At 42.3% G+C, this 27,455-nt stretch overlaps 1 protein-coding gene across 4 annotated transcripts in view; it reads right to left on the bottom strand.

The window, feature by feature from the left end:
* The window catches only part of Inpp4b (inositol polyphosphate-4-phosphatase type II B), a 696,298-nt gene that overhangs the window by 316,657 nt on the left and 352,186 nt on the right, over positions 1 to 27,455 (bottom strand). For all 4 annotated transcript variants that reach the window (XM_050161508.1, XM_050161511.1, XM_050161509.1 and 1 more), the window contains exons 7-8: positions 9,437 to 9,555; positions 7,064 to 7,180 (exon numbers count right to left, since the gene is read on the bottom strand). In XM_050161508.1, coding sequence (XP_050017465.1) covers positions 7,064 to 7,180; positions 9,437 to 9,555 — 236 coding nt within the window. The remainder of the gene's footprint in view (positions 1 to 7,063; positions 7,181 to 9,436; positions 9,556 to 27,455) is intronic.

Below are 27,455 nucleotides of genomic sequence, written 5' to 3'. Positions count from 1 at the left end.
CTGGGGACATCCGGCCAGCTTCCCTTTGGCGTTACCTTCCCCCCCCCCCTTTCTCCTGGTCTTCTGCCCCTGGCAAATTTGGTTCTGACGCCACTGAGAGTTTGGTGCTCTCAGCCGTTCTCTCCAGGGTTTGGTGCCCTGGCCTTTTTCCTCCTTTCTTCCTTCCTTTCTTTCACGTCTCGGGCCCGCTAATGGAGCGGGCACCTTCCGGCTGTACGGTCAGCCCCAAATCAGGGTAACTGCCTCCTCCCGGCCAGGTTTGGTTCCCGTCGGTTGCCGAGGTCGGGCCACTTACCGGCTCCTCCCGGCCGGGTTTCTTCCCTGTCGGCTGCCGGGTTCGGGACAGTTAGCCAGCCATAACACGGCCTTCTGCTTACCAGGGACACCTGTGACCAGAACTGCTGTGTTCGTGATACCCCTGTGTGCCTTCTGGCGATTTTTGCCTTCCAGCATCCTAGCGATGACCCAGCTACTCAGAAGAAAAAACCGGATGGAGGTGACTTCTTCAATCAGCCAGCCCAGAACGCCAGCGGACCAACCGGACACTCCCTGGACCCCTCGACGCCCAAAGTCAGCAGGAAGCAGTCATGAGAGACCGGGCTATGCCCCCATTCCCTACCCCTTAAGACCCGCCCCAATTTAATTTTTTTTTAATAAACCAAAAAGGTTGGGATGTTATTCCTTGGAAACTACAGCTCCCAGACCCCTCCTGGATTACCGTCACCTGTGCGCGTGGGCGTGCCCAGGTGCGGGTCTCCCAGATAACCTTGCGCTTCCCGTTAAAAGCGAGCTTCCACGAGGTCTCGCTCTCTCACCTCTCTCTCACCCCCCTCTGGCCCCTTGTGTGTCTCGCACACCCCATCCCTTATCGTGTTTCCCTTTCCCATTAAAGCGCACCCATGTGGGAGCCGCGTGTCTCGTCTCTTCCTTTTGCGCATCTCGTCTATCCTGTGTTTGTCCACACACACACCCCGCCGTTTTAAAGGAATAATAGAGACTGTGTACACATTGAGACTACAGTTTAAAGTGTCAGGTTATGCAGAGTCTTGTTAGAAGGGAGGTCTTCAGTGTTCTTATTACAATTTCCAAAAAAAGAAACACTAACCTTGAACTAAAAGAATAATAATCTCAGCTTTAACTTATAAGTATATCCTAAAGAAATTGTTAGGCCGTAGACTGAAAACAACCTTGCAGCACAGCCATTCACCAAGAGCATGTGTCTGTACAGTATACAAAGAACTCTCAGAAACAATAACAAAAGCAAACTTTGAAAAAGCAGAAGGCTTGTAAACTTCAGTAGTAAAGATGTCCAAAAAGCACAAAAACTTAAATATAATCAGCCATCAGCAAATGCAATTGATGAACCCCTGCTGAATGAAAGAACCAGCAATGTCAGGTAGCAAGGAGCAACTGCGGCCTGGGACACAGTTTCATTGTTTTAGGAAGGGCAAACGTGAATCTGCCGTAACATCTCACAATTATGCTCCTCAGTATATATCCAAGAATAAAAGCACAAACATCTGATGTTTCATTCATCGTTGTCAAATACTAGGAACAACCTAAACGTCTGTCAATAAAGAGATGATGAACAAATTGGGGCCTGTCACAAAAGCATGCAATTCAGCAAGAACAAAGATGGGATATTGATTCACACAGCAAATGAATGAATCTAACCATTATGCTGAGCAAAAGCCATCCGTCATAGATGAAACATTCCATACTACTTCAATCACATACATCTTAAGAAGAAATGTCATGTCAATATGAGACAGTGGTTGTCTGAGCTTGCATAGGATGTCAGCTGCATAAAGACACAAGGGAATTTCCTGGAAAAAGTGGAATGGTTTTCTATCCTATCTTAGGTAGAAGTTACGTGGGCATATGTCGCTAATAAACTCATCATTTTATACCCACCCATGTTATTATATGGAAAGCCTACAGTAATTTAAAATAAGCACCCCATTTCTGAACGCAGGACAGTTTTCATCAGGCTCATGGGAGGCAAACTCATTTCGAAAGAGGAGCAAACCTGGAAGCACGTGAACCCCTTCCGTGTGGATCTCCAGCCCCATTGTAAACCATGCCTTCCCAGAGGCCAAGCCTGAGAGAAGGGGCGTGTTGACAGGCCCACAGAGAGAGAACACAAAACAAACAGAAAAACAAGGTCAAGTGGAAAACACAAAAGTTTGGCTATAGACTTAGAAATTTCACAAATAGTCTTGCCCACTATGTTTTACTTTCCTTTAGTTATATATATTATAATATTATATATATGTATATACATATAAATATATGAATCTGCCCTATCATCTAACAATTATGCTCCTCCATATATATTAAAAATAATAAAAGCACAGATATCTGATATTTCATTCATTGTTGTCAAATAGTAGAAACAACTAAATGTCAATCAAATATATATATGAACATTTGATATATGTGTATATGAATATGATTGTTATAAGTGCTTAAAATTTGGGTTATTTGGGTTATATACTTTCCCTGTCTGTGAACACTGATTTTTTTTTTAAATAATAAGCTTTTAAGCTCTTTGACAAGAGTGTTCTTAACACATCTGTTGAAATGGAAATGTACCTTGTGTGGGGGGAGAGTGAAGGAGAGCTAACCACCAATGCCTGTAGCACAGCACTCTAGCCGAGCCTGGAGAGCTGAAAGCCTTTTAACATGGCCTGAAATTCTCCAGACACCAGCTGCATCTTCAGGGTGAGCACAGTGGTAGCACACTTAAGGGACTTAAGGGAGCACGCATGGAGTGCACAAGAGAGTTTCAGGGGTCGGCAGCCTTAGCTGCCTTCCGTTTCCCTCCGCCTCTTGCCGTTCCCTGATACCAGGGTCTGTGTCTTAACTAGTTAGACTGAATGTTCAGAGAGAGCCAGTGCAGACACCAGAGATGAGAGAACAGAGTCCTTTTGTCTAGGGATTGATCTGTACTAACTGTATCCACCTGGGGCAGAGAACACAGGAAGCAATACATTCACAGGCACTGTGGCTGGTGCTGTTGATGTTCTGTAAGGCTTTCGTGGACAGTGAGAGCAGTGACTGGCGGTTTTTAAATTGAGGTAGGCTCTATCTCCTAACCACGGGATTGTCTAGTGTCCACTACACACCAGATTCTCTTATGAACTAATTCAGTCGGAGATAGAGAAAAGAATTATTTACCTCCGGAGCAAAAAGCAGGTCAGTGAACACTTCTGCTAAACAGGGCAGAAATTCACATTTCAACAACAGGTAGAAGCAATGCCTGACCTAATCATACGCTAGCTGATTGGACAGCCTTCCTCAGCAGGGCAAAAGGAACTTCATTCAGTGACTTCCAACACCCCAGCTTGCATGAGAAAGAAGAGAAACCACTTTTGATACTGATATTCTTTGCCACAAGTTTCTCCTTGCTCAGAAGTTTCCACAGTAATATGAAAGACCCGCCTTCCCTGCTTGTCCCTGAGGCTGATTATTGTAAATAACATTCTGAAAAATACATTTCAGGTCCCAGGAGATTTTATACCTAGCCCATGCATTTCTATTTCAGGCATTAAATCCCTACCAAGCAGCGGCATATTTAAACAACCCATTCAGAAAAATATTTTTTTTCATAATGAGGGAAGAACCAAAATGCTACAAACTCTTGATAATGATCTTGATAGTTCCTGTCTTCCTCCTAGACTCACAGCCCAACAGTCACCATCTAACTGTCTCAGAAAGCATTATGAACGAGGTGAGGGACAGTCACTCTGAAGCAACACTCAGACTCCTCCCATTTGTTATGAAGATTAATTGCGTTTCTGCGGGAGTCACTGAGTTAACCAATCTTAGGTCCAGTTGATCAGAAGAATGTAAGAACAGCTAGGTAACATTGTGCATTGCAAGAACACCCAGAGGAGAAGATCACCTTTTCTCTCTAGTAGCATCTAACACAAGTATGTCTGCAAGGCAGCATAAAGCAGTGAGCTGTCACATGTATCCGATTTGTTAGCTCTGAGCAAGGATAAACTCCACAGGAAGACACAAGCAACCAAGTCTTCGGCTTCAGCCCACTAGAGGACTCGGCCAAATGAATCAAGAAGACCTGACTATTCCAAGTCTAATATGACTAAAGGTTGCTGGCACCATAGTTAAAATACTTTAAAATATATGTATATAATCACCAATCTCCCCAAACATACACAAATTCAGTCTCCTTCCTTTTGTCTAGAAATATTAGAATCTAAAGCACTTAGGTTGTTAAGCACGTATAAGCTGTAATATAGCCCACCTACTTCCTCTCCCCACCCCAAAGGGAACCTCAAGAGATGGTGGGAAGAGATGCAGTGTTGCATGTATCTCTGGGGACTATTAGCATATTAATGAACTGTGTTTCTCTTCACACTTCCATCACCAGGAAGGAACAGGTTCTGCTTTAGCTGACAGCGTTTGGTGAATGACAGCCGGCTGCATCTCTTATATGTTCAAGTTTCCCACATTTTATTCTACAGCTGGAGTTTCCAGTTCACCCAATACGCCAACATGAGAACACTGCCAGTCAAAGAAGAAGGTCTTTAAAGGACTCCACAGAATGGGTTTTCACAACAAAGCAAACAGAAAGGATAACGGATGACTAAGCGAGCTGTTTACCTGACGAGGATTAATAAATGCATGCATTTTAAGTAGACGGGATTGTAGAAGATGAAGCCACTTTGCGTGGTTAATACTGGGTTAAGGTTTCAGTGTAAACTATATACCACAGGTTCATGTGTGTGAATACCCTGCTCCAGTTAGGGCCCTAGATCTTGGGGATTGTGGGACATTTTGGACATGTACTTCAGGCATAGACCACTAGAAGTGTAGGAGTAGGCCTTTTGGGATTATAACCCAGTACTAAGACTACTTCAGTTCTCTCTCTCTCTCTCTCTCTCTCTCTCTCTCTCTCTCTCTCTCTCTTTATTGTTCTGCCAAGATATAAAAAGCCATGCTGTAGATTCCTGCCACCCTGGACCAAGATGCTCGCCACTATGGCTCTGGTTTCCCTGGTCTGATGGGCAGTATGCCCGAACAGTGAGGAGTACACCTTTCTTCCCTTAAGTTGCTTCCATGAGGTATTTTGCCATTGAGACAACAAAAGTAGCTAAGAAACCTCTGATATTTCTAAAATTTAGCAGCCATAACTCTTGGGGACAAACCTAAATTTCTGAAGCATAATATTCCTAAAACTCTACCCTACTCACAATCTTTGTCCTTTCTGTTTGTACTCGGGCATTACGGCAGGACTGACTTTAATTATGTGTGTGATGACGTGAAGCCAACTGTTTCTGCTCCCCTTCCTTGTCCTCCATTCACATCCTCAGATCATTATTTCCCGGTACAGATGCAACATGGCTGCCCACCTTCCATTAGAACCAGCTCCTCTCTCACTCCTCACTGGGTGATTTTCCACCCATTTCTTTCTCTCAACTGCCAGAAGTTTGTGGGGACAAGGAAGAAGTTGAAAGTCTCATGCCTAGACAAAGAACTATAGGCAACTAACAACTTCTGAGAGAAAGAGAATTAGCCTCTCCCAGGAAGACCTACCTTACTGACCATGCAACATAGAGTGGTCGCCCTAAAGTCAGATTCACATGAACAGCAGTTGAATTAGAATTCTCTTTCAATTAAAAAAAATTTTTTTAAGAGAAAAGCTACTAAATACAGAAAATGCTTTTGTTCATCAGGTTTTTATTTGGCTTTTACCTGTTATGGGGAACTATTATGCAAAATGATGATTACAATAATAGTAATTACTAATTGCTCATGTGTCTGCATATGCTGGATCCTAAACAGTTTCCACACATTTACTCATTTTCTCCTTATAACAATGCCTCAGGGAGGAGCAGATATAGAAACCAAGCTCTCTTAAACACAAGGCTGGTAGGTGAAATAAATCCAGAATCCTGGGCAAGGAACTCTCTTTTTTAATGACTGCTATGGCTGTTACTAGCCCCTGAATATGCCTACATTTAATGGGGCATTTATTTCATAATTTATAAGAAGTGAATCTTCTTGGTTTGATGTATATAAACATACATAAATCTCTTTAATATATGTTTCCTCTACTAAATAACCTTACCAGTACATGTGAGCTCCTTCTACTACACTGTATAGAGTTATTATGGCCAAAGTAAGGCAGAGTGTGGGGGGGGGGGGCACACTTCAACCCTTGAGTGGTTCTTCAAGCTCATTCTCCTCCTTTGGTTTCAACCAGAGCCCTCCTTGGAACTTTCTGGTCAAAGTGCCATCAAAACTCCTCCATGCCTCTTGCTTCATATTTGAGTATTAAAATCCCATCATTCTGCTGCCTTAAAAACACACAGACCTCCATATTATCACAGATACTTGAAGGGGAAGGTCAGCTTCCCTTTCTCGGTATCCACCAGCAGCGTCAGGACCTGGTCAGGAGTTATAAGTCACATCTTCATGGACTGTATCAGGACACCTAAATGCCTAACCAAGACAGAGGACTCATTCAACAAGAAAATCAAACTGGATAGGAATCTTGGAGTATCTAGGACAAAAAGCTGTTGAGACTTTGCAAGTCCTTGGTGTAAAAGAGCTGAGTAAGACTCAGTTGAGAGTTTCCACGAACTCTTACATTGGGTAGTAACAACATCAGGGAAAAAATAGTTTCTCTAGACGCAGTATAAGAAGACAAAGAGTGAGAGTGGAATACCGTCAGACTTCAGTTTTTGGCAGTTACAATATCTTAAAAAATGGACTATTATTTAATCTGTTCCTTCACCCAAATTATCGTCTGATCAGCTTAAAATTGCAGCAAATATCTAAGCCAAGAGATCAAATCAGCCTTCTTAGGAAAGAGAGATAGGTCTGTTCAGCAAGTCTTTGTCCCTAGCTAATTGCCATGCTGGGAACAAGCCAAATGAGTTTGAACAACACACAGTAAAGTACAGCCACAAGACAAACATAAGTGCAGTCCAAACAGCCCTGTTTAAAAATTCTGGTAGCGTCCAAAGTCCAACAGTTTGGCAAAGTCTAAAACCCACCCTCTATTCCCAGAGAAAGAAGTTCAAGTACTTACAGTGTCGTGAGACTTATCCTTGACATCATAGACTGTCAGTTTTATTCTAGTCTCTTCATAGATGGGGTACTCGGATGGGAATGTGACGCCCGTCAAAAACAGTGGGTCTTTTGTTCCCTGAAAGAGCATAAGCAGATAACTCGGATTCAGTAAGGCAGCAACTGTAGCTGGCAGCATGCAGGGACAAATGAGAACACAGAGAGTGTGTCTTTGCCTGCTTTTCTAGGAACAGTTCTGTGAAAAGAGAGATCTGAAGAGCCAAGTGTTGCTTGTGGGCCGTGAGCCCAGGGCACCGCTGTACTGATGGCTACTGAGTAGGTAAACTTGCATTTTTTAAGTGACTAAGGACTTTAAAGTAAACTCAGTTTTAAAAGTTGTAATCAGAACCTATTTTTAGAACAAGTTGCCAGCACATTTGAATATACACACACACACACATATAAAATACTACATATATATTTATTATTGAGACAAATAATCTAAGATACCACCTCGCCAAATTGAATGAAGCTATTTTCTTCAAACATTGGTAAATGCTATGCTATTTCTTTAAAATTTTTTTTTCTTACTTTGCTTCAATAGAAAGCTAGGCTCTATAAGTGTGTGATTGTTTTTAGATGTTTAACGGTGACCTTTCAGTCCACAAACAAACTTGAAAACTAGTGAGAAGTCGTCTAAACCTGATAGATTGGGAAAAGCAATTATTGCTTGGAATGTGGTCACCAAGACATTTTAGGGCCTTGGAACCACCGTTAAAAAGCTGGTCTCTAACACGGCATTTTACACACACACGTGCAGCCAAATATATTTGAAAATGTTTTGAAAAGTCTGTAAGCCAATAGTCTACTAAAACTTCTGAAAGTCTGTGGTACTAATTTACTCATCTTTTTATTCTTCAAAAGGCAAATGGTCCTCTCTCTCTCTCTCTCTCTCTCTCTCTCTCTCTCTCTCTCTGGTTTTTTGAGACAGGGTTTCTCTGTGTAACTTTGAAGCCTATCCTGGAGCTAGTTCTTGTAGACCAAGCTGGCCTCGAACTCACAAAATGGTATTTTCTTGGCCAGACATATTTGGAGACAGGCAGTAAATAAAACAGCTAAGAAAATTATGCATATTCTATATAAAAGTCAACATAATTTACTTTTATAGTTATGATAATAGATTTCAAATTATGTGTGTTTTATCACAGGAGAATAAATGAGAGTAGTAGAACAAAATAATAAAAGCAAAATCAAGTTACTTTGAAATTTGGCAATGTTTAAAAATAATACCTGAGGTCTTTTCATTAAGAAAATGACTTTATCTACTTTTAATTAAACTATGAGCTAACCATATATTGTACCGGCTTTAGAACTTAAAGTCTCCAAAGGGCAGATTCAGGCCTGCGTGAAGGAGCAGACGCGGGTTACACACAGGATTTAGGCCATTCCCAGAATAGAAATGACTCTCCTGCAGTCTGAATCATCGGTTCCATCTACTGCTTCAAAGCAAACGGTGAGCTAAGCCGGTTGAGGCTAGAGCAGACTGCCTACGTTCAGACAGAGAAACTCCACATTCTCAACAGTGGGGCACAAGAGAAACAAGAGAAGCCGAAGGAGCTGCAGGGACACTCTCCAGAGCCCCAGATGTTCAGATAAGTATCTGTCACTCACTGATGTCCTGAAATGTGTCGGGAGAACAAAACCATCTAAAGGGAAACTTGTCCCGTCGAATGTGAGCCAGCACAATAATGAATTTCCCGATACCTGGTGAATGTCGCATTAGCAATAGTAAATGTAAATAGGAAATCTCTCATCCCATGAGTAACATTTACACATTTTGCCCGGAAACATTATAGCTAATCAAGTTAATCACCTTCCTTTCTTTGGAAAACACTGTGCTTTGAAAGACACATAGTAGAGAATACAGTTTTCACTACTGGGCTGGAAAAACTATAAAGAGCAAAATCCCCTTCGCCTGTTTTTAAACTCTGTACGTTAAACTTTTTCCATCACTAAATATGTTCATTCTCCTTAAAATCAATATAGACAGTAGATCATATACATAGACACAGAGATAGTCAGGCAAGTATCCTGTTCTCTTGCAATTCATGGTGGAAAGTTTTCGTTGGAAGAAAGCTAAAACCTTTCAAAGGAAAGTCAAATTCTTTCCTTCCCATCTGTTTATTCTGCATATGCTTCAAAACCTCAGATCTGTGCTCCTTAATGACAGACGAAAGCAACAGCAGGACCAGAGACCACAGGCTAACTTATGTCAGCTGTTCAGAGGGGCGGGAGAGAGGTGGGGGGGGGGAGCGGCATGCACGATGCACAGGGACAAGAGCGGCGCAGCGAGAGGGAGTGAGAAGACAGGCGAGAGAAACCGTGCCAGGCTCACCTCCACAATCTCCGTGCTGGAGTACCTTGTCAGGGTCTGCTCCACCGGATGGATGACTGAGATCTGCACAACTGTGTTCAGTTTCCGATCACAGACGGGAGCCACGAGATCCTTGCACGCTGGCAACAGCAGAAAAAGAAAGAAAAACACCTCACTCGATCTCTTAGGGCAAACTTCTGTCCAGAGCTGAAACAAACTTTGCCTACTCGCCGCCGAAGGAAATCTCCCGGACCTCAGCTGGCTTTACAGAGGAAGTCTCTTGGAAGTACCTTACAGAAATAGGAAGTCACGTGCTGCCAAGCTGAATTGAGAGTTCATTTCCACTGACCACATTTGCAGCACATGCAAGTCTCGAGTGCTCGGAGATCCCAGATCCAGCGTGTGAATACGTCGGCACACAGCTCCGGGTCTGCGGGGACTCTGACTAGCCATTAACCCCTGGGCTTTCATTCACACTCCTGCATCTAGCAGTGAATGTGGGCCACAGCCGGGAAACTAAGAGGTCTCTTGTTGACTCTGGCTGGGTTAAGACGAATGTCTGAATGCACTCTTCACGTTCCTCCCCTACCTGTGTTAGAACTGGCCTCCTCCAGTCCTCCACCCTGGGGAAACAGGAAGAGTGATTACCCTACCAGACAGCTCAAGCACAAGAGGAAGCAGGCAGGGGTTAAAGTGCCCTCTGTCTGGAATTCAGTCCTGTCCTGGGAGAAAGCAACTCGGATAAGGACTGGGTAATTGCTGCCCAGGGGCCACACATTCTAAGAACTTTTCTCTGACACAGTCGGGTCTGGTTGCAGCTCCAACACTATGCCATGTTTACTGGGGTATTTTCTCCTCTCACACAGCAGTCCCTAGTTTTGGAAAAGGAAAAAGAATTAGAGGGATTGGTTTTTAACTCCTTTTCTTAATACGTCTGGTATTGCTCTCCTACCTTCTCCCCCCTCTGATTTTGAAATAGTGAATTTTCTTGGATTTTTTTTTTTTAATTTCTACTTCTTGAAATCAACCACTAAGTGGGATCAAAAAATACCTCACTCAGCAGAGATGGGTAAAACTGCTGGCCTGCCTGCCACAGGTTGCAGCTACTGCTAGGGTAAAAAAGACGCAGCCCTGTGAGTGATACATGGTAATATCCAGGGCTCCAGACTGTCCCCAACCTACTCAGTGACCAAGAAAACAGGCAGAGGAGAAGGGTGTGTTTACACTCTGCAATGGTACCTCTGCAATTTGCAGGGCCACTAGGACAAAGGTAACACAGCTTAAATTTGAAACTTGAAAGCGAAGCAATTTATAGATGCAATTATCACCTTCCAAAGGCTAGCAGAGCTCCGTATTTATAGAAACAGAAGGAGATAGAAAACACAGGCGCTTTGAAAGGAAACTAGCCTGGTTTAAGTCCAGTTCTGATAACCAAGCAATGCTGGGGGACTATGCAAGTTCTTCACTTCTTGCCAAACTAGGGGTCTTTTTATTCCTGCCCAGCATTTTGCTGTTATATTGTCCTTACTGAAACCACACGGCTTAAGCAACACAGAACCGTAAATAACAGCACGAGTGGAACCAAACAGCCACAGCTTACTTCGCCTGCACAATTTTTGAGGCACTCTGCTCATTGCTGAACCTTTAGAGTGCATCAAAAGTCCTTGTCTCTGTTTCTCTCTTTAGCATACCAACATGGTCTCTTGCATAGTGGATCTGCCGATGGAAGTCCCACTGTTACTATCATTTATTGCTTACTCCAATAAATCTACTCTTAAGAAACAAACAAACAAACAAACAAACAAAAACCCTACCTACAAATGATTTCTATATATCAATATATTGCTGGGAAATTTCTTGCACTGGAAGGTTTCGTGCAATTGTTCTTTGGTGGTCATTCTCGTTATTTCCTTTACTTGCCTTTTGAGTGTGTTTCATTGAATTGGTCCTTTTGGCTTTCTGCTCACTGTGAACGTCTACTGAAGCTGACAAGCATATCATCTTTGGGGTTTAAAGCTAAGGGCTTTGAGTTTCAAAAGCACACATCTCACCCACTCTCTGGTGGCAGCCTCACCCCTGCCTTCTGAGCTCTTGACACCTTTGATCAAAATAAGTCACACCTCTTCTGAGTTCTTATCGGCTGTGGCTGTGGTTCTTCCCAGAAGCGAGCAGCTACTCTGTGGTTCAGCAGAGGGCCTCTTGGCTGCACTTCCCGTCAGAACAGACAGCACATAAAACCAAGGTTTTGTGCAGCTCTCCCAATGCCCCAAGAGTGAGCCAGGAAGAGCACCGACAACACCACCATTTGTATTCAGCTACTGTCTGTGTTCAAAGCCAGGCACAGAGAACAACAGCAACAATAGTTACGTTGGAGACTGTGCTCTCATCTCTCTTCTGCTTGAACAACAGCCCACGGCATTTACTGTTTCTTAATGCTAAGTCAGTGAGAGACCAAGAGAGAGATCCCAAGATCCAACAGAATTCCTAAAATGTAGCCTCGGATTTCCTGTTCTCTAGTTCTGTGACACGGAGTAAATAAATCACAAACTTCTGCCACTCAACTGCCTCATCTGTCAGGGTGGAAAGAACATGGGCCTCTTATGATAAACTTCGACATGCAAGACTCATGCTTACAAATAGCATTATATTAATATTTAACAGTATTTGATGCCATTGCTACTTAAATAAACTTTATTGGTATAGTTCTACTTAGATCACTCTGTAAAAAACTGTTGCCAGATCTGTATCTCTTTCTAAGTGCCAGTCTATGACAGACCACATATCAAAACGTGGAACAAATAAGCATGAATCTATGTCTCCTGCAACTGCCCCTGGAGGGCTTGTGAAGGCCAAGTCAGTGCTTACTGCATGGAGATGCTACTCATTTGAGCATTATGAAATCTAATCTGCATGGGACTTTTCAATAGTCAATAAAGATTTATGGTGGGTTGAATGAGAATGGTCCCCCGTAGGCTCACATATCTGAATACCTGGTCCTTAGTTGGTGGAACTGCTTGGGAAGGATTAAGAGGTGTGGCCTTGCTGGAGAACATGTATCACTGGAGGTGGGCTTTGAGGCTTCAGAAGATTTGTGTGACTCCCAAGGCTCTCTCTCTGCCCCTGTCTGTGGACTGAGATGAGAGCTCTCAGCACTCGTATGTTCCACCACCATAGACGCTAACTGAAATGAAACTCTTCTTCTATATATTGTCCTGGTTGTGACTTCTTCTCACAGCAATACAAAGTGACTAAGACGAGAACCCTGAAAATGAGCTCACAGAAGCCGAGATTGTGCCGCCCCTCTTCCACAGCAGCCTTCTTCCCCTGGCTCTACTTCCCAGGAGCTCTACTCCAGAGTACCCTGGGTAAGCAGCCTTCCTCAGTGTTTCCCAACAGAAGGACTGCGGCATCTGCGCATCTTTGCTTCTGTTTTATTTAAGAGTTCTTCCTGCATCCCCCAAAAGCTCCATGAGTGTTCAGTGGTGGCTGGAGAAGAAAGGGAGCATTTCCTAGTGGTGTAGTCACTGGTAAGGTGGCTCTGTCCTTTTAAGTGACACCTTGCTGGCAAGAAATCCTAATTAGATACACTAGGCCTTCAAAATAAACACATAAATGACATGAACGTAGAAGGGAAGTGGTTGGGAAGAGTGGGAATAAGGCAGTCATAGAGAGTAATGGGTGGTGAATGCTATCAAAATACATTATATACATATATGAAAATATGTAAAAATTCATAATTAGGCATAATTAATTTATGCTAATAAAATGGGAAAAATACTTATTAAGTGGTTGATTAAAAATAATTCTGCTTTAACTAAATGGTATCAGTAAGTGATACGTTCCTCAGTGACTTTTTAACTTTTGCGTCTGCCTTTTTACTAATTTTCTTTGGACTTAGCCATTGAAAAGCATTTCCCAAGATCAAGAGCTTAAAAATACTTATGTTGAGAAGTTGGGATGAAAATGTGCAATGAACATCGACTGGCTGTTTTACCCTAAAAAACAGAAAGGAGGGAAATGGAGTAATTGACAGAAATTATAATTTTTGGTTTTCATAGAAAAATATGAACTAGTTATAAATGATTCTTTTCCTGATGACTTTACATAGCGTCTTGCAACAGTAGGGTTCCCTTTGTTCTTCCAATGATGTTGAGCCAAGTGGCTGTAAAACTTAACCAGGCTCAGGCTTGTACAGGGGCCAGGCAGCTCTTCTCTTGCAGATGGAAATGTAGTGATGACGATAAAGGGGACCTCTGTGTCTTGGGAGGAGGCACAGGAGCCACCAGAAGGGCATGAAACGGCAGCCAGTATGGCCGCATTCTGGGATTTGCTCAAGCTCTGAAATCCCAGCCACCCTGCAAGTAAGCACTAGAAAAGCCACAGTACCCACCCTGGGCTAACCTCAGCCTGAGGGCTAGAAGCTACCAGTGTCTGTTCCAGATGCTTGCAGCGTGACTTGGACGTCTAGAAAAAGAAAAGAATGGCTTCTGCTCTGGTAATTATTCTATTATTTGAGGATCCTGAGGTCAAAGAGAGGGCATCTTTGGGACTGTTTTCAAGTCAAAGACTCCATCATCCACAAAACACTGTCATTATTAAATAAAATCTCAGCTTGTGTTTCAAGTGGCTATCTAAAACATGCCATGTCTATTAGGCCCAAAGAGTCTCTCCATCACTCTAGGCAACTGTAGTTGGAAGCCAAAAACAGTCTCTTGATGCACACCAGAGAATAGCCCAACTGTCCATTCAAGGAGGTCTGAGGCTTACAGTGGATGTTGGGGGTACAGGACTGAGGGAAGACAGACACCAGCTTTGGGGCACCTGTGTTCGTAGATAGCCCAGACAATCCTCTCCTTCCACCAAGAACATTTCCCCTGTGGAGCTCGATCCTTTTCTTGCCTTACTAGCATCCATCCAGTGTTACTCACAACTGGCCATGTTTCCCCTCTTTTCCTCCTTTCCCCCAGAAGTGAACAGTGGGGAAGTGGGTGGGGTACCATGACAACTTTCCAGAGTTCTAAAATTCTCTGATAAGATCAGCCAGAGACACTGCATAGTATAATAAAGAAATACTTGGATTTTTATTTTGTTGTCAAGACAGGATATCATGTATCCCACGGTTGCCTTGAACTCTGTGTTTTTGAGGATGGCCTTGAACTTCCAATCCTACAGTCTCTACTTGATTATAATGGGTTAGGACACATGCCCACCCACAGTTTATATGGTACTGGATAGGGACCCCAGGACTTCATATGTGCTGGGATAGCGTGCGTGCTACCAATAAGTTACATCCCGAGCCTAAAGAAGGTTTGTCTTTTTGTTTTTTGTTTGTTTGCTTGTTTGTTTTTTGGATGAAGATAACACTGTGCTTACTAGTCGCATCATGCCTGAAGAACTATGGCTTTTTGCAAATGACTCATTCTGTTTGATGCCCTGCAAACAACAACAAAGACAAGGTAGATTTGCATAAAAACCATATAAGGTAATGATGGTAGTTGATATTGGTTATCAACTAGACAGGATCTAGAATCACATAGAGACAAGTCTCTGGGAATGGCTGTAGGGGATTATGTATATTAGTTTAACTGAGGTAAGAAGAGTCGCCCTAAATGTAAGTGGCAACTTTCCTTGGAATTGGGTCAGAGCTCAGAAAGATTAAAAAGGAGAGACAGATCGGATCAGCAGGATTTATCTTTCTGATTCCTGACCGTGGATGCAACACGACCTGGTGTCGCCTGCTACTCCACATGACTCCTTGCTATGATGGACAGTACCCAGGAACTAGGAAACCAAATAAGCCTTTTCTTATCTAAATTGCTATTGCCAAAATTCTCTGTCATAGTATTAAATCAAATAATAAGATTATGTATGTGTGTGTATGAGAGTGTGTGTGTGAGAGAGTCTTCATATGTATGTGTGTATGAGTGTGCATGTATGTAAGAGTCTGTGTGAGTCTGTGTGTGAGTATATATCTCTGTGTATGTGAGTGTATATGTGTGTCTGTGTCTGTGTGAGTGTGTGAATATCTACGTGTGTGTGAGTGTGTATGTATGGGTATATGTCTATGTGTGAGTGTGTGTATGTGTGACTATATCGAATGTGAATGTGTGTGGGTGCTTGTGTGTGAGTGTGTGTGTGTGTAAAAGGCTGACCTTGTGAGGCCTCAGTCTCCCAAGTGCTCGTATTAAGAACTTGCATTACCACACCAGCAAAACCTTGCAATTAAAAACAGTAAAGCAGAACCGAGGGTAGCCAGATGGAAGTGCACCTTTGCACTAACGTAAGTGTAAGGAACTCTGCGCCCTGACTGTTCTTAGGGAAATATGAAGCCTGTGAAGACCAAAAGAGGTCACACCACACAAGACAGGAAGTACTCTAGATCTGATGTGTGGCCTTACACCCACAGGGCTTTAGAGAAATAAACAGCGCTTTCCAGCTTGTCCCAAATGACAGACACCGTTCTTATCTAAACACCTCTGCAATCAGGATCTGCCTCTTCCCTGAGAACTAAGGGAGACTTTTGCAGCCTGAGGACAGGGTCTTATCTGTGGCTCAGATTCTTAATGTTTGGTTTGGTTTCTCCAGAATACCACTTAGACGGTGTTTCTTCTTGTACTCTAGAAAATTAGATTCTACTGATGAATTGATACACCAGTTTCGCTTGTGTCTGCAGTCCAATAAATCATCAGATTTCATTGCGGGGCTTCACAGTTACCAGTCTACACCAGTGATTACATATAGATTAAGTTAATTTGTATCATACAGAGAAAGATGTATAGAACACTTCAGAGCCTAATAGACCCTCTCCCTAATTGCTTCTCCAGGGTATTAGGCTTTCTTATTTTCAGTTGCCTCTGACTGGTGTTTGTTTGTTTTCCCCCTTCTTTCCCTCAGGAAATTTAAGAAACAATTCCATGAAGCCTGGGATGCCCGTCCTTAGACCACAGACCTCCCGAGTAGATTTACTGGGCGATGCTACCTAGTTCCCTGAACAGATACTTAGGAACACAACTGGGTGAAGGAAAGGGGTACTACGGACAGTGTTCCTGCCTGGTACCCACGCCCCCACGCAAGGAGAGCTCCATGGGCAGCTGGGCATCCTCTGTAAGATGATCTTAGAGCTGCCTCCTAGAAGAACGTAACGGTTATGGTACTGAGCTGATCTATAGCCATTGGAATAGCTCTCCTCCACAGCCATTCTCTGCCCCCTGAAATTGGAGCTGTCTTTAATTTATTTATTGTTTTTTTTTTTTAATCCTCTGTCTCTTTGCTCCTTCTAGGTTTTTTTTTAATGAAAATGTCTGCTTTCTGTAACTTTTCTCATAGGTTTTATTGCTTTCTGTTTTCTTCTCTAATATCTCAAATTACACTCTAACACATGTTCCTCTCATCACCCTGAAGGACACGGTCACAGGAACCGCCGCTTGAGTGTTCATAAAATCTGAGACGCACAGGGTCAAGGACAAATGACATCGTCTCCTCTCAGTTTACTAACCATGTTTGAAACCTCTGTAGACATAATAAAAAATGTTAATTTCTCCTTAAGTGTTGTGTGGGAGATTTTAATTAACACACACTTCCCTAAAGAGACTATAACCATGTATAACTGCCAACACAACCAAGAGTTATTGGAAAAATAAGATTAAGTGTATAAATGTGGGCATGTACAGGAAACACTTTTTCTTCTTTCTATACATTTTTATTTTCTCTTTCTAGTCACCTGTTTAAAATAAAATTTAAAAAAATCTGATTTACGAAGTTCAAAGTCACTATATTTCTCCCAAGAAAGATAACATCCACATTCATGTGACTTGGACTAACAAGAGATGAGCAAAGGAATGGATGGAGGTTATCCTAATGCCGGAGTTCCTAAGGCAAACTGGAGTAGCACTGTGAGTGTGAGCTTCTAAATCGCCACCATCTAGATTCTACGACTGTTGTCCACGACTGCTGTCCTCTAAGATGATATGCAAATCATGCCAAGATTGTGGGACCAGCGATGTCAATTCTGGAACATGGACTCTGGTCAGCTCTGTGATCAGACCCTTGGCTTCTGCTAACGCCCAGGGCGAAAGTGTGGGACCTGGTCAGTCTCACTGCTCCCTCAAGTCCAAATGCACTTTTTTAGGGGGGGAAGGGGGTGTCAGTGGATATCTGTAGACTACGACGTGAAGTTCAAGAATGAAGACTCTCTTTTTCACTTTACCAATAAGTCAGTGTTGACTGGAGAGATGGTCCAGCGGTTAAGAGCACAAGCTGGTCTTCCAGAGGTCCTGAGTTCAAATCCCAGCAACCAATAAGTCAGTGCTCAGAGTACAGTCAATTGTCTATACAGCTGGCTCGTCTGCCCACCCAGTGGAGGATCAGCTTCGAATGGGAATTTCAAGACTCTATACTCTTGAGAGTTGGCCTCGGATAACATTTGGGGAAAGCATGAGGCTAATGCTGTCGGGAAGAAACAGATGATAGAATTCTTGGGGAATCAAGGTGATGGTTTGCAGGCAGGAATTGCCAAGTCCTGGCTTCAGAAGGCTGGCTTTACGGTTCTTGCTGCACTGAAACTTGAGCCCACTGCTCCTAAATTCCACTCCAGGCAATTCTCTTTCACATAAAACTGATTTCTTTCTTCTAAAAGGCTACGTTTAGGTTGGAAAATATGCCTTGAAATAAAATGTCTTACTTTGTCATGTATGGAACAATATAAAATTAAGTCACCATAATTTACATGTGTCTCTGTGTGTGTTAAGTAGAAATGTGTCCATCAGAGGAGAAAATGTGGCCAAGAAGCTGGAGCTCACATCTTTACTTAGGGAACATTATAGAGACTAAAATCCACTCCATATCCAATGCCAGATCAAAAGGCATCACTGGGCAGTCTGGGGAAAGGAAAAGAAAATGTAACTCTGCCTAGAACAATGGTGCTCTCTGAAAACACACTTGGATTATCTGGGCTGGGGAGTGAGAAATCATGCCAGCTGTAAGGCAGACAGATAATTTGCATATAAAAAGAACAATTTTTTTTTCCCAAATCACTCTTGTCAGTACCAGAAGACTTCCATTCTTGAACTCAAGCCCTGTTCCCTCAGCTTCTCTGGTGTCAATCCTTAGAAAATCTTTTTTGTCTTGTTTTCATGAATATTCCCGAGGTGGCTCAGATTCCATCGTCAAGCAATTGGATCATAAACAAGTCTGTGCTCGAGTCTCTTTGGATTTTGATATCTCATACCAACATGCCACAAACCGTCAACTGGCCTGGCATCGCCTGGCATTGCACGCAGGCATGGCTCTGTCTGAGCGTGCTCCCAGCCCACGTTCCACTTCAGAAAGACAGCCAGTGTGTGCTGCTTGCTGCTGTTCTTTTTAGCAGGGACATATGTGCTGTTTCAGAAGGTAGGAGAAAGTTATTCCAAGGAGGAAAGCCGGGTTCGGCTGAATACTAAGAGGAATATCGACATCCCATTAAAGGAATCTGTAGAACTAAAATAGAATCACTGGTCTCCAAGCACAAAGATTGACCTCAGTCCCTAAAGCGTACTTAAATAGATGGCTGTGGTTCTTTCTGTGCTTGTAATCCTACTGCTGGGAAGGTAGACAAAGGCAGATCCCTGGGGTTTGCTAGCAAGCGAGCCTAGACAACTTGGTGAGTGCCACAATAGTGAGACCTTGTCTCTAAAACTAAGGTGGAAGGCACCTGAGGCATAATACCCAAAGTTGACCCCTGAGTCACAAATAAGTACATACATACATACATGCATGCATAGATGCCATAGATGCATACATAGATACATACATCGAGATATAGAGGAGGAAGGAAGGGAGGAAGGGAGAGAAAGAGAGAGAGACTCTCACTTTCTTTTCTCCAAGAGTAACATTTTTTCCAAAACAGTTGCCATTGGCATAGGAGCAGACAAAATTCCTACCACGCATAAGGCTACTTAATGGGTTCAGCAAGGTCCATGGTTACTGGGCTCTACCTTGCGCTAAAAAGATGAGGCCAGTGTAGTTGGTGGAGAGAGGAGGTACCAGCAAGAGTCTCAGGACACTGGGGGTGTTGGCTGCCAGAAGGGATAGCTAAGGGCAGGGTGCACAAAGTTGCTGAATTCTAACTGAATCTACACCCTGGTTGTTGTGTAGGAGTCTGGGGAGGAGGACCTGAGATGATGTCTTGAGGGAATGGCAGCTTCCTGGGTCTCTGAGGTCCACTTGTCTGGGCAGGAAGAAACAAAGGGAACAGCCACTTCCTGGCTGACTTCTCATCCAGCACACTGAGTCACGCGTGTGCTTCCAACACACACCGAAGAATGCCATTTCCGGATGGGTTTTCTCAATGCAAGTTGCTTTAAAAGGGTTCCAAGGACAAATTGTGCCCAGGACTTGCTTTTTAGAGAGTGGTGCTTAAATTAAAGTAATTTTTTCCTGTGAATATATTGGGTTCAATACTTATATGTGTGAAATCAATAGTTTTAATATCTGGGAATCGTGATGTAATCCCCGCAGGTAGAGGCAGAGGCCGGAAGATCATGAGTTTGAGGTCATCCCCAAGTCTATAGCCGAATTCAGCAAGCATTATGGGAGGCATTGTCTCAAACAAAACAGAATCAACAAACTCGGGTTGTGTGTGTGTGTGTGTGTATGTGTGACTGCTAAATTGTTTTCAGCCTATTGATAAATATCTCACAAGTAAAATTAAAACAAAATAAAATTACCATGTAAAATGTAGATTAAAAACTAAGGGTAAAAAGGAATAGAAAAACTAGATGTTTCTAAGGGATGATTACTCTCTCATTTCCTGTGCCCTTGTTTTGGCCTTTCTTTGTTGAACAAATTGTGAATCTCTTGAAGGGATCCTGCTTTTGCTCACGTCTTCAAGGACAAGTGAGGTTTTGTGCTAACAACCAAAAAGAAGTATCTCAATACAAGTTTTGGCTAAGATGACTCTGAGGGTTAAGTCCTCTGAGGTAAGATGTTGCCTCACAGGCGCTAGAAAGCACAACCAGGTCAGTCACAGCTCCTGCTGACTTGTGACCCACAGAATTGTCACATTACGTGGAATGTGGAGGTCAGAAAGCAATGCTGGGGAAGCTGGGGGCAGAGAGTATGTGATGGTTTGAAACAACTACTTCAACAGTCTATGGGAAGAATGAAGAACAGTTAATTCAAAGTGGGGTATTTGCAGACACCAAAGAGTTTATTTTTCCAGAGTATTTTGGCCTTCTGAGAGGACAGCTCAGACTTACAGACCAGCAGAGCAGCTCTCTATGGCAAACTGCTTGGAACCCAGGGATAACGAACATTTTCTTACAAAGTGGTCAAAACCATCACATTAAACTCCAAAGAACCTCCTTACGCCTCCAGGATAAGCAAGGGCCTATGTGAGAGAAGAAATGGTTGAGAGGAGGGAGGGGATATTGTGGTTGGGATGTAAAATAAATGAAAAAATGTTAAGTAAATAGAATAAACTAAAAAGAACAAAGGCAGCATTGAAACAGTCCAGCTGGCACATGCCTGTAGTCTGCAGTCCTGACGCTTGGGAAGCTGCTGCAAGAAGATTGTGAGTTTGAGACTAGCCTGGGCTATGTACCAAGACCCTGTCTAAAGTAAATGAAAATCAATAGAAGACATCTTCTATTGGGGCTTGGGGAAAATTTTTTCATCCTGTCTATATTCTAAACACTTTTTTTTTTTAAAAAAAGATATTCTATTAGCTTCATCTGAAAATACAGATAATTCTACTCATTCTCACTGGATGCTCAGAAAGATCCAGTTACAGAGACGATGTGGGCAAAATGATTTAAGAAATTACCAATAATATATTAATAACATACTTCTTATATTCATATTCTTAGGTCAAACACTGTGGGCAACAGGAGCTATTAGCCACAATTTACAGATATGGAATTAGAATGTGAAGAAAGACGCTTATTATTTCGGGCTTGAGCAGATGGGAACCAACAAGTGGCTTCTTCCAACAAATTGGAGCCAATGTAAAAGTTGAGAGTGCTTGAAAAGAAATTCTAGACACTAACAAAACAAAGTTTAGCTGCATTTTTTTTCCCAAATGGGCTTTGCTTGAGGTGGCATGCTGCAGCTCCTTTAAAAGAGGTTTTACTGATTCAATGGTAGCAGCTGCGTGGTTTCAAAATGGCAGCTTCCCAGCTGTGGGCCATGCTGCTAGCAAAAACTCTGACTCTTTAGGGAAACCGAGCATTTGTATGGGGTTTGTGAGCTGTGTATTGTGGTTTGCTTGGTAGCAACATGGACTGGCTATGTGCCTGTAAGTGGGGTGGTATGCACGCCTCAGAGGTGCAAGTGGCTCCACCATGCTGGACTGGGTGGGGCAAGCAGAAAATACTGTATATACTAGTAATGGCGCAGCTTAAGTTTTAAGAAGCACTCCTGGACAGTAAAGAATTATAGATACAACTGGGTGGTGGTAGCACACACCTTTCATCCCAGAACTTGGGATGAAGAGGCAGGCAAATCTCTGTGAGTTCGAGGCCAGCCTGGTCTACCATAGCTAGTTTCAGTTCAGGCACCAAAGCTACAGAGAAATCTTTCTCAAAAAAAAAAAAAAAGAATTAAAAGAATTACAGATATACAGTAGGACAGATTCATACATAAAAGACCTCTAAATGGGTAACAGTGTTAGGTAAATGTACGTAGAGAGAAGAAAAAGAGTATAGAGAGTTGGAAAATAAGTAAATGGTTTACAGCAGTCATAGATTAAAGGAAATATTAAAAAGTAATAGAGTAAAAGAAATAAGCCATGTAAACATGGAATATACACAGAGAGTCTGGGTTATGTATATTATTGTGTTATCTTTGAGTTCTTTGACTCTGAATGAGCTAAGTACAGAGAGATATTTCATGTATGCACTGCTAAGCTAAACCAGCATGTATATTATAAAGGCATCATGACTTCCAAATTTGGGCCTAAGGATATGTTTCTTTGGAAAAGATGTTCTCTTGTTTCCACAGAAGATGAGAACCTGTGGATTGCTTTCAGACTGGTATGGTTTGATAGAACAAGACCCCTGAAGGTTGCCATAAACACCCCCCAAAATTACTATGCCCAACAATCAGCAGGAAGCAGTATGAAGAAAACTATACCCATATTCCCAAATATTGTCTATAAATGTTTATTTACATTTAAAAGGGGATATGCTATAAATATTTGCATTGGTGTGGATCTTGGTTTATTGATACAAATTTAAGGTCAATTTTGTTACGTGTATATGTATTTCTGATCTTGATTAAGGTATTGTGTTTGTGCAGCTCATTTAAAAATGTAGTATAATAGATAGTCATCTATAATAGTCAAGTTTGTAGTCATGTTAGGTTTTCTAGATGTACAAAGATGTATTTCAGATGAATAGACATTATTCAAACCTTTCAAAGATTACAGAATATGGCATTTAAAATGTTTAAGAACTTAAGACTTTTCATGACAATGAGATACATCTGCTCCTGGCATCACCAAGCTACTTCAAGAGGAGGATGGGCATTGAAGAGGCTCTTTATTGAGTTGGTTAGCCATTTGGGAAAGAAACTGTTCTTGCCTGGACTTCTTGTATACAAATGCAGGACCTGCAGAGAATGACTGCTGAACCTGCCTAAAGGTGAGATGGTCCTTTGGGGTTCCTGCTTCATGAAAGTGTCTGCTGGATAAACTGCCAGTATAGGTGGAAGTGTCTTTTAAATTTCCTGCTTCATGGAAAAGTCTGCTGGATACTCTGTGCCTGTAGGCTGAAGATGGATGCCCCAATGGTACAGAAGAACTTTGGGTGGCTGTTCAGGCAGTGAGATGTCTCTGTCATTTCTAGAGGTTTGGAAGTTGCTAACATTGTGCTTTATGTAGGCAATATTATATCCTTCTGGAGTCTTTGATGTAGTTGAAAAATTATAGTTATAGTTCTCCTTAGTTATGATAAAAGATAAAGTAGATGTAAATATTGTAACTGTAATACTTGCTTGATACCTGTTTTGTTATATGTAATTTTACTAAGTTAAAACCTTCCTTTTCATATAAACAGAAAGGGGGAAATGATGACAGAGGGAGGTCCTTATGTCTATCTGTTGCTTTTATTGGTTAATGAATAAAGAAACTGCTTTAGACTTATAGCAAGGAAGAACTTAGGTAGGTAGGGAAACCTAAACTGAATGCTGGGAGAAAGAAGGGCAGAATCAGAAAGAAGCCATGGAGCCTCTGTAGAGAGATGCTGGAAACTTTAGCCGGTAAGCCACATGGCGATTCACAGATTAATAGAACTGGGTTAAATTAAGATGTAAGAGTTCGCCGATAAGAAGTTAGAGCTCATGGGCCAAGCAGTGATTTAATTAATAGAGTTTCTGTGTGATTATTTCAGGTCTAAGATAGCCAGGCTGCTGGGAACCAACAAGCACCCCTTCCTTACTACAAGAATGTCAGGGAGGGTGAAGGATTAATATGAAACAATGAGTAGAATGCCACAGAGTGACCCTCACACACCTGGCACAATAGTGATCCTTATATACCTGTCACCAACTTGCTGCTTTAGGAAACGGTCTTGTTCACTCTGAGAAAAACAAAACAAAACAAAAACAAACAAACAAAAAACTACAGTGGAAAAGAATTGTTCATGGTCATGCAAATAGCCAGGGTCACAGTCAGGACCCAGAGGTCTAGAGCTGGCAGTGCAGCCAATGCAGCCTAGTTCTGCTTCCTTATGTGCCATGCTGCAGGCTCAAATGCCATCTCCAGTCTTCTGACCACTCCATTTCTGTTATCTTAGTGGCATCCTGGGGTTCTTCTTGCTGCCATCTAGAAGTGTCTACTCTTAAGAACATCTCAACATGGACTGCTACCTTCCCAGTGTCATCAGCACAGGGCTTTCAAAGTTATCTTGTGAGGAATTCTGAGCATCAGATTGGGCACACATGTGGTTCAAATCTTGATAGTCAGACACAACTCAGCTATAGAACCCATTTGTTAATCACATTTTCCATAACACATTCTTTATGTCAGTTCTTTCTAGAAGAACCCCAAAACCCCAGAGACTCCACTTTTCTGAAGAGAACATGGAAATCATAAAATATGAATGATCAATTAATTGTATACATTAGGCTTCCTGAATTTAAGTTTTCAAACAATATGCTTGCAGTCAGTATAAAACACTTTCACAGGCATCACTAAAGACAGCAATGCACTGTATGGATTGGAACTCATGTATGCACCCAGCCCAAGGAAGCTTCCTGAATGCTGGAAATGTGTCTTTTGGGGTTCTGGGTAACAGTTTCATATAGCTGCCAGCATTCTAAACAGGGAAATAAAATGAGAGAGCTGGAGGGCAGGGTCAGGACAAGCGTCTAGCAGACTCTTGGCTGCTGCCTAAGGAGCCAATATCCTTAATATGTAGGCAACACTCAGCCCACGTGAGGGGCAGGACAAGGTGGCCTGGATCAGAGTATTCTGTAGAAAGGAACAACTGCCATGCTTCTCCAAGATCTAGGCAGAACTCAGTAAGCTACTATGCAGACTGTGAGACTGGGTGCCACTGGAGGACTAGAGTTGGGGGACATGGAAGTCACCTTAGATACTTCTGGCTATTGTGTCAGAGAGTAGTGTTGAGAGACTGAAAACCACGCTGACATCTGAAAACTTCCTTGAGCGGCTCAGAGAACAGTCCCCCACCTGCCATAGTTTGGCATTGATGCAGTGGAGGAGGCAATATCACTGCTTGAATTTACAGGACTTGTTCAGCATATGCATATGCAGCATATGAAGAAATAGAGGGTAACTCTGAGGTCTGCTGACAAGGAAGAAGTTGTCCCAGCGGAGTGAGAGTTTGGGTATGTCGCTAATTGAGTGGATGCTGGTGTGTTTTCACAAGCATGTGCATCCTAAGGGTGCCAAATATTTGGGTGACAGGAATGCAGATCAAGAAGCCAAGTTTTAGCTGCTGTATGTTTAAAACAATCCTGAGACAAATAAATGGACAAATCCAGTAGAGCTTTGGAACAAAGTTGAAAGCTCTAACTACATAAAAGCAAGGATTGCAAATTTCAGAAAGGCCCTTAAATGTTATTTTAAAGCTATTGGTCTTTACATTGCTTTGGATGTTTACATATTTTAAAACAAAACTGATATTCTGAATTTGAATACACTCTGATTTGGGGATACATTGTTTGCTGAAAATGATTTCTGCCCCCTTTCAGAGCAGCTTTTGTTACAGGGAGAGAGGGACAGAAATAGAAGAGAGGGAGAACTCAAGAAGCTTCTGGCTTCTCCCTTCTAGACAGTGACTGCAGTCTTGTTGCTCAACCTCCAAAAATCCAACTTCTTCCAGTAGAAAAACAAACAGCATTGTCTGTTTGCATTTGCATACGGTAACCACTCCAAAAAGAAACATTTGGAGAAAGATATTTCCTACAGTAGGACTTTTTCTTAATCTTCCCTTCCACTCTCTGATCTCTTTTCTTCATAGCGTGAGTCTCAATTGGTCTGAGATACACTTAGTTGCCCAATGAGAAGGTTAATTGACCATATTCAACCACACTGACAACATTAAGGGACTCTGCACCCCACAGTCTCAGAGGCTTTAACTTTAACAAGATGCCAAAACACCCAGTGAACAAAAACTTGAGGTAGACCTGATTCCCCAATTACCCATAACTACCAATAAAGGCTTCAATAGTGTTCCATTCCAAAGAGCAGAGCTCTCAGCAATTAGACAATGCAAGGTAAATCACACAGAAAAAGAAATAAAATGGATGAGGAATGTTGGCCATGAATAAAAGACACAAATAATAAAGGTAGAAGAGGAACATTTAGAAAAAAATTAAACACCCCACAATTTGTTTAAAAGTGCAAGCCAAAGTGGAAAGTTGGTAAAAGACACATTTAAGAAATGTGAAGGGGAAATACACTCACACCACAGCAACTCAGCTGCAGTAAAAGGAAACAGGCACGGCAAGAAAAAGCAGGAAGGAAAAATTTGCTCTTGCGTACTTCTGGCTTGGTGACTGATGCCATGACTCTCAATAGTAACAGACAGTATCGTGCTGGCTTTTAGACCAGCCTTAAAGAGACAAGCAAAGATCCCAGCGCACAATGCATTAAATCTCAGGTGCTGGGAGTCACGGCCACACAACAGACTAGTTAAAATACTCTAATCAGTTCATTTTCCCTTCTTCAATTAAATCTCTAATTACTTCCACAATGCAAAAACAATTATGTTGGTCTTAGATAACATTTTATTGTTCTTCTCTCTGCCATTCCTGTACTTTTAATAGTCAACCACAGAGAGCATGGTCTTTGCAGTTAAAAATCTAGATGCCTTCGTATTCTCTCTCGACACCATCACACAAAGGGCCAGACTCGTGAATAAGGAGAAGTACTTTGGAGTCCATCACAGCTACAGGAAGAAAACATAGAAAGCATTCGGCTTTTTGAAGGTATCAGTAAGTGGTAATAATCATAGGCACAAAAATTCTGGGACCCAGACAGCCTGCTCAGGGAAGCACTGCCTACAAGGCTAGCTCCATCCAAGGTAATATTCATAACAACACAAGGCCAGTCTTACAGGATGTCACATGCTAGCTAGTTTAAGTGATTTACATGCATTAACTAATTTGATCTTCAAAGGAACCTTCTGTAGTGGATACAAATACCCTTCCCGTTTTATACATGACATTCAGAGATACAGTACAGTTACTCCTTGACTGATGGAGGTGGGTCTTGTATCTTATCTGTTGCTTTCATTGGTTAATAATAAAGAAACTGCCTCGGCCCTCATAGGACAGAAAATTAGGTAGGTGAAGTAAACAGAAGAGAATGCTGGGAAAAAGAAGCTGAGTAGAGGAGTCGCCATGATTCTCCCGCTCCAGACAGACGCAGGTTAAGATCCTCCCTGGTAAGCCAGCTCGTGGGCTACACAGAATATTAGAAATGGGTTAGAACAATATGTAAGAGCTAGCCAATAAGAAGCTGGAACTAGCCGGGCCAGGCAGTGTTTAAAAGAATACAGTTTCCGTGTAATTATTTCGGGGCATAAGCTAGCCA

The sequence above is a fragment of the Alexandromys fortis genome, unplaced genomic scaffold, assembly GCF_014885135.2.
Source record: "Alexandromys fortis isolate MF-2015 unplaced genomic scaffold, M_Fortis_MF-2015_v1.1 scaffold_127, whole genome shotgun sequence".
Taxonomy (NCBI): Eukaryota; Metazoa; Chordata; class Mammalia; order Rodentia; family Cricetidae; genus Alexandromys; species Alexandromys fortis.
Note: the sequence above shows the minus strand (reverse complement) of the source record. Positions and strands in the feature narration are given on the sequence as shown.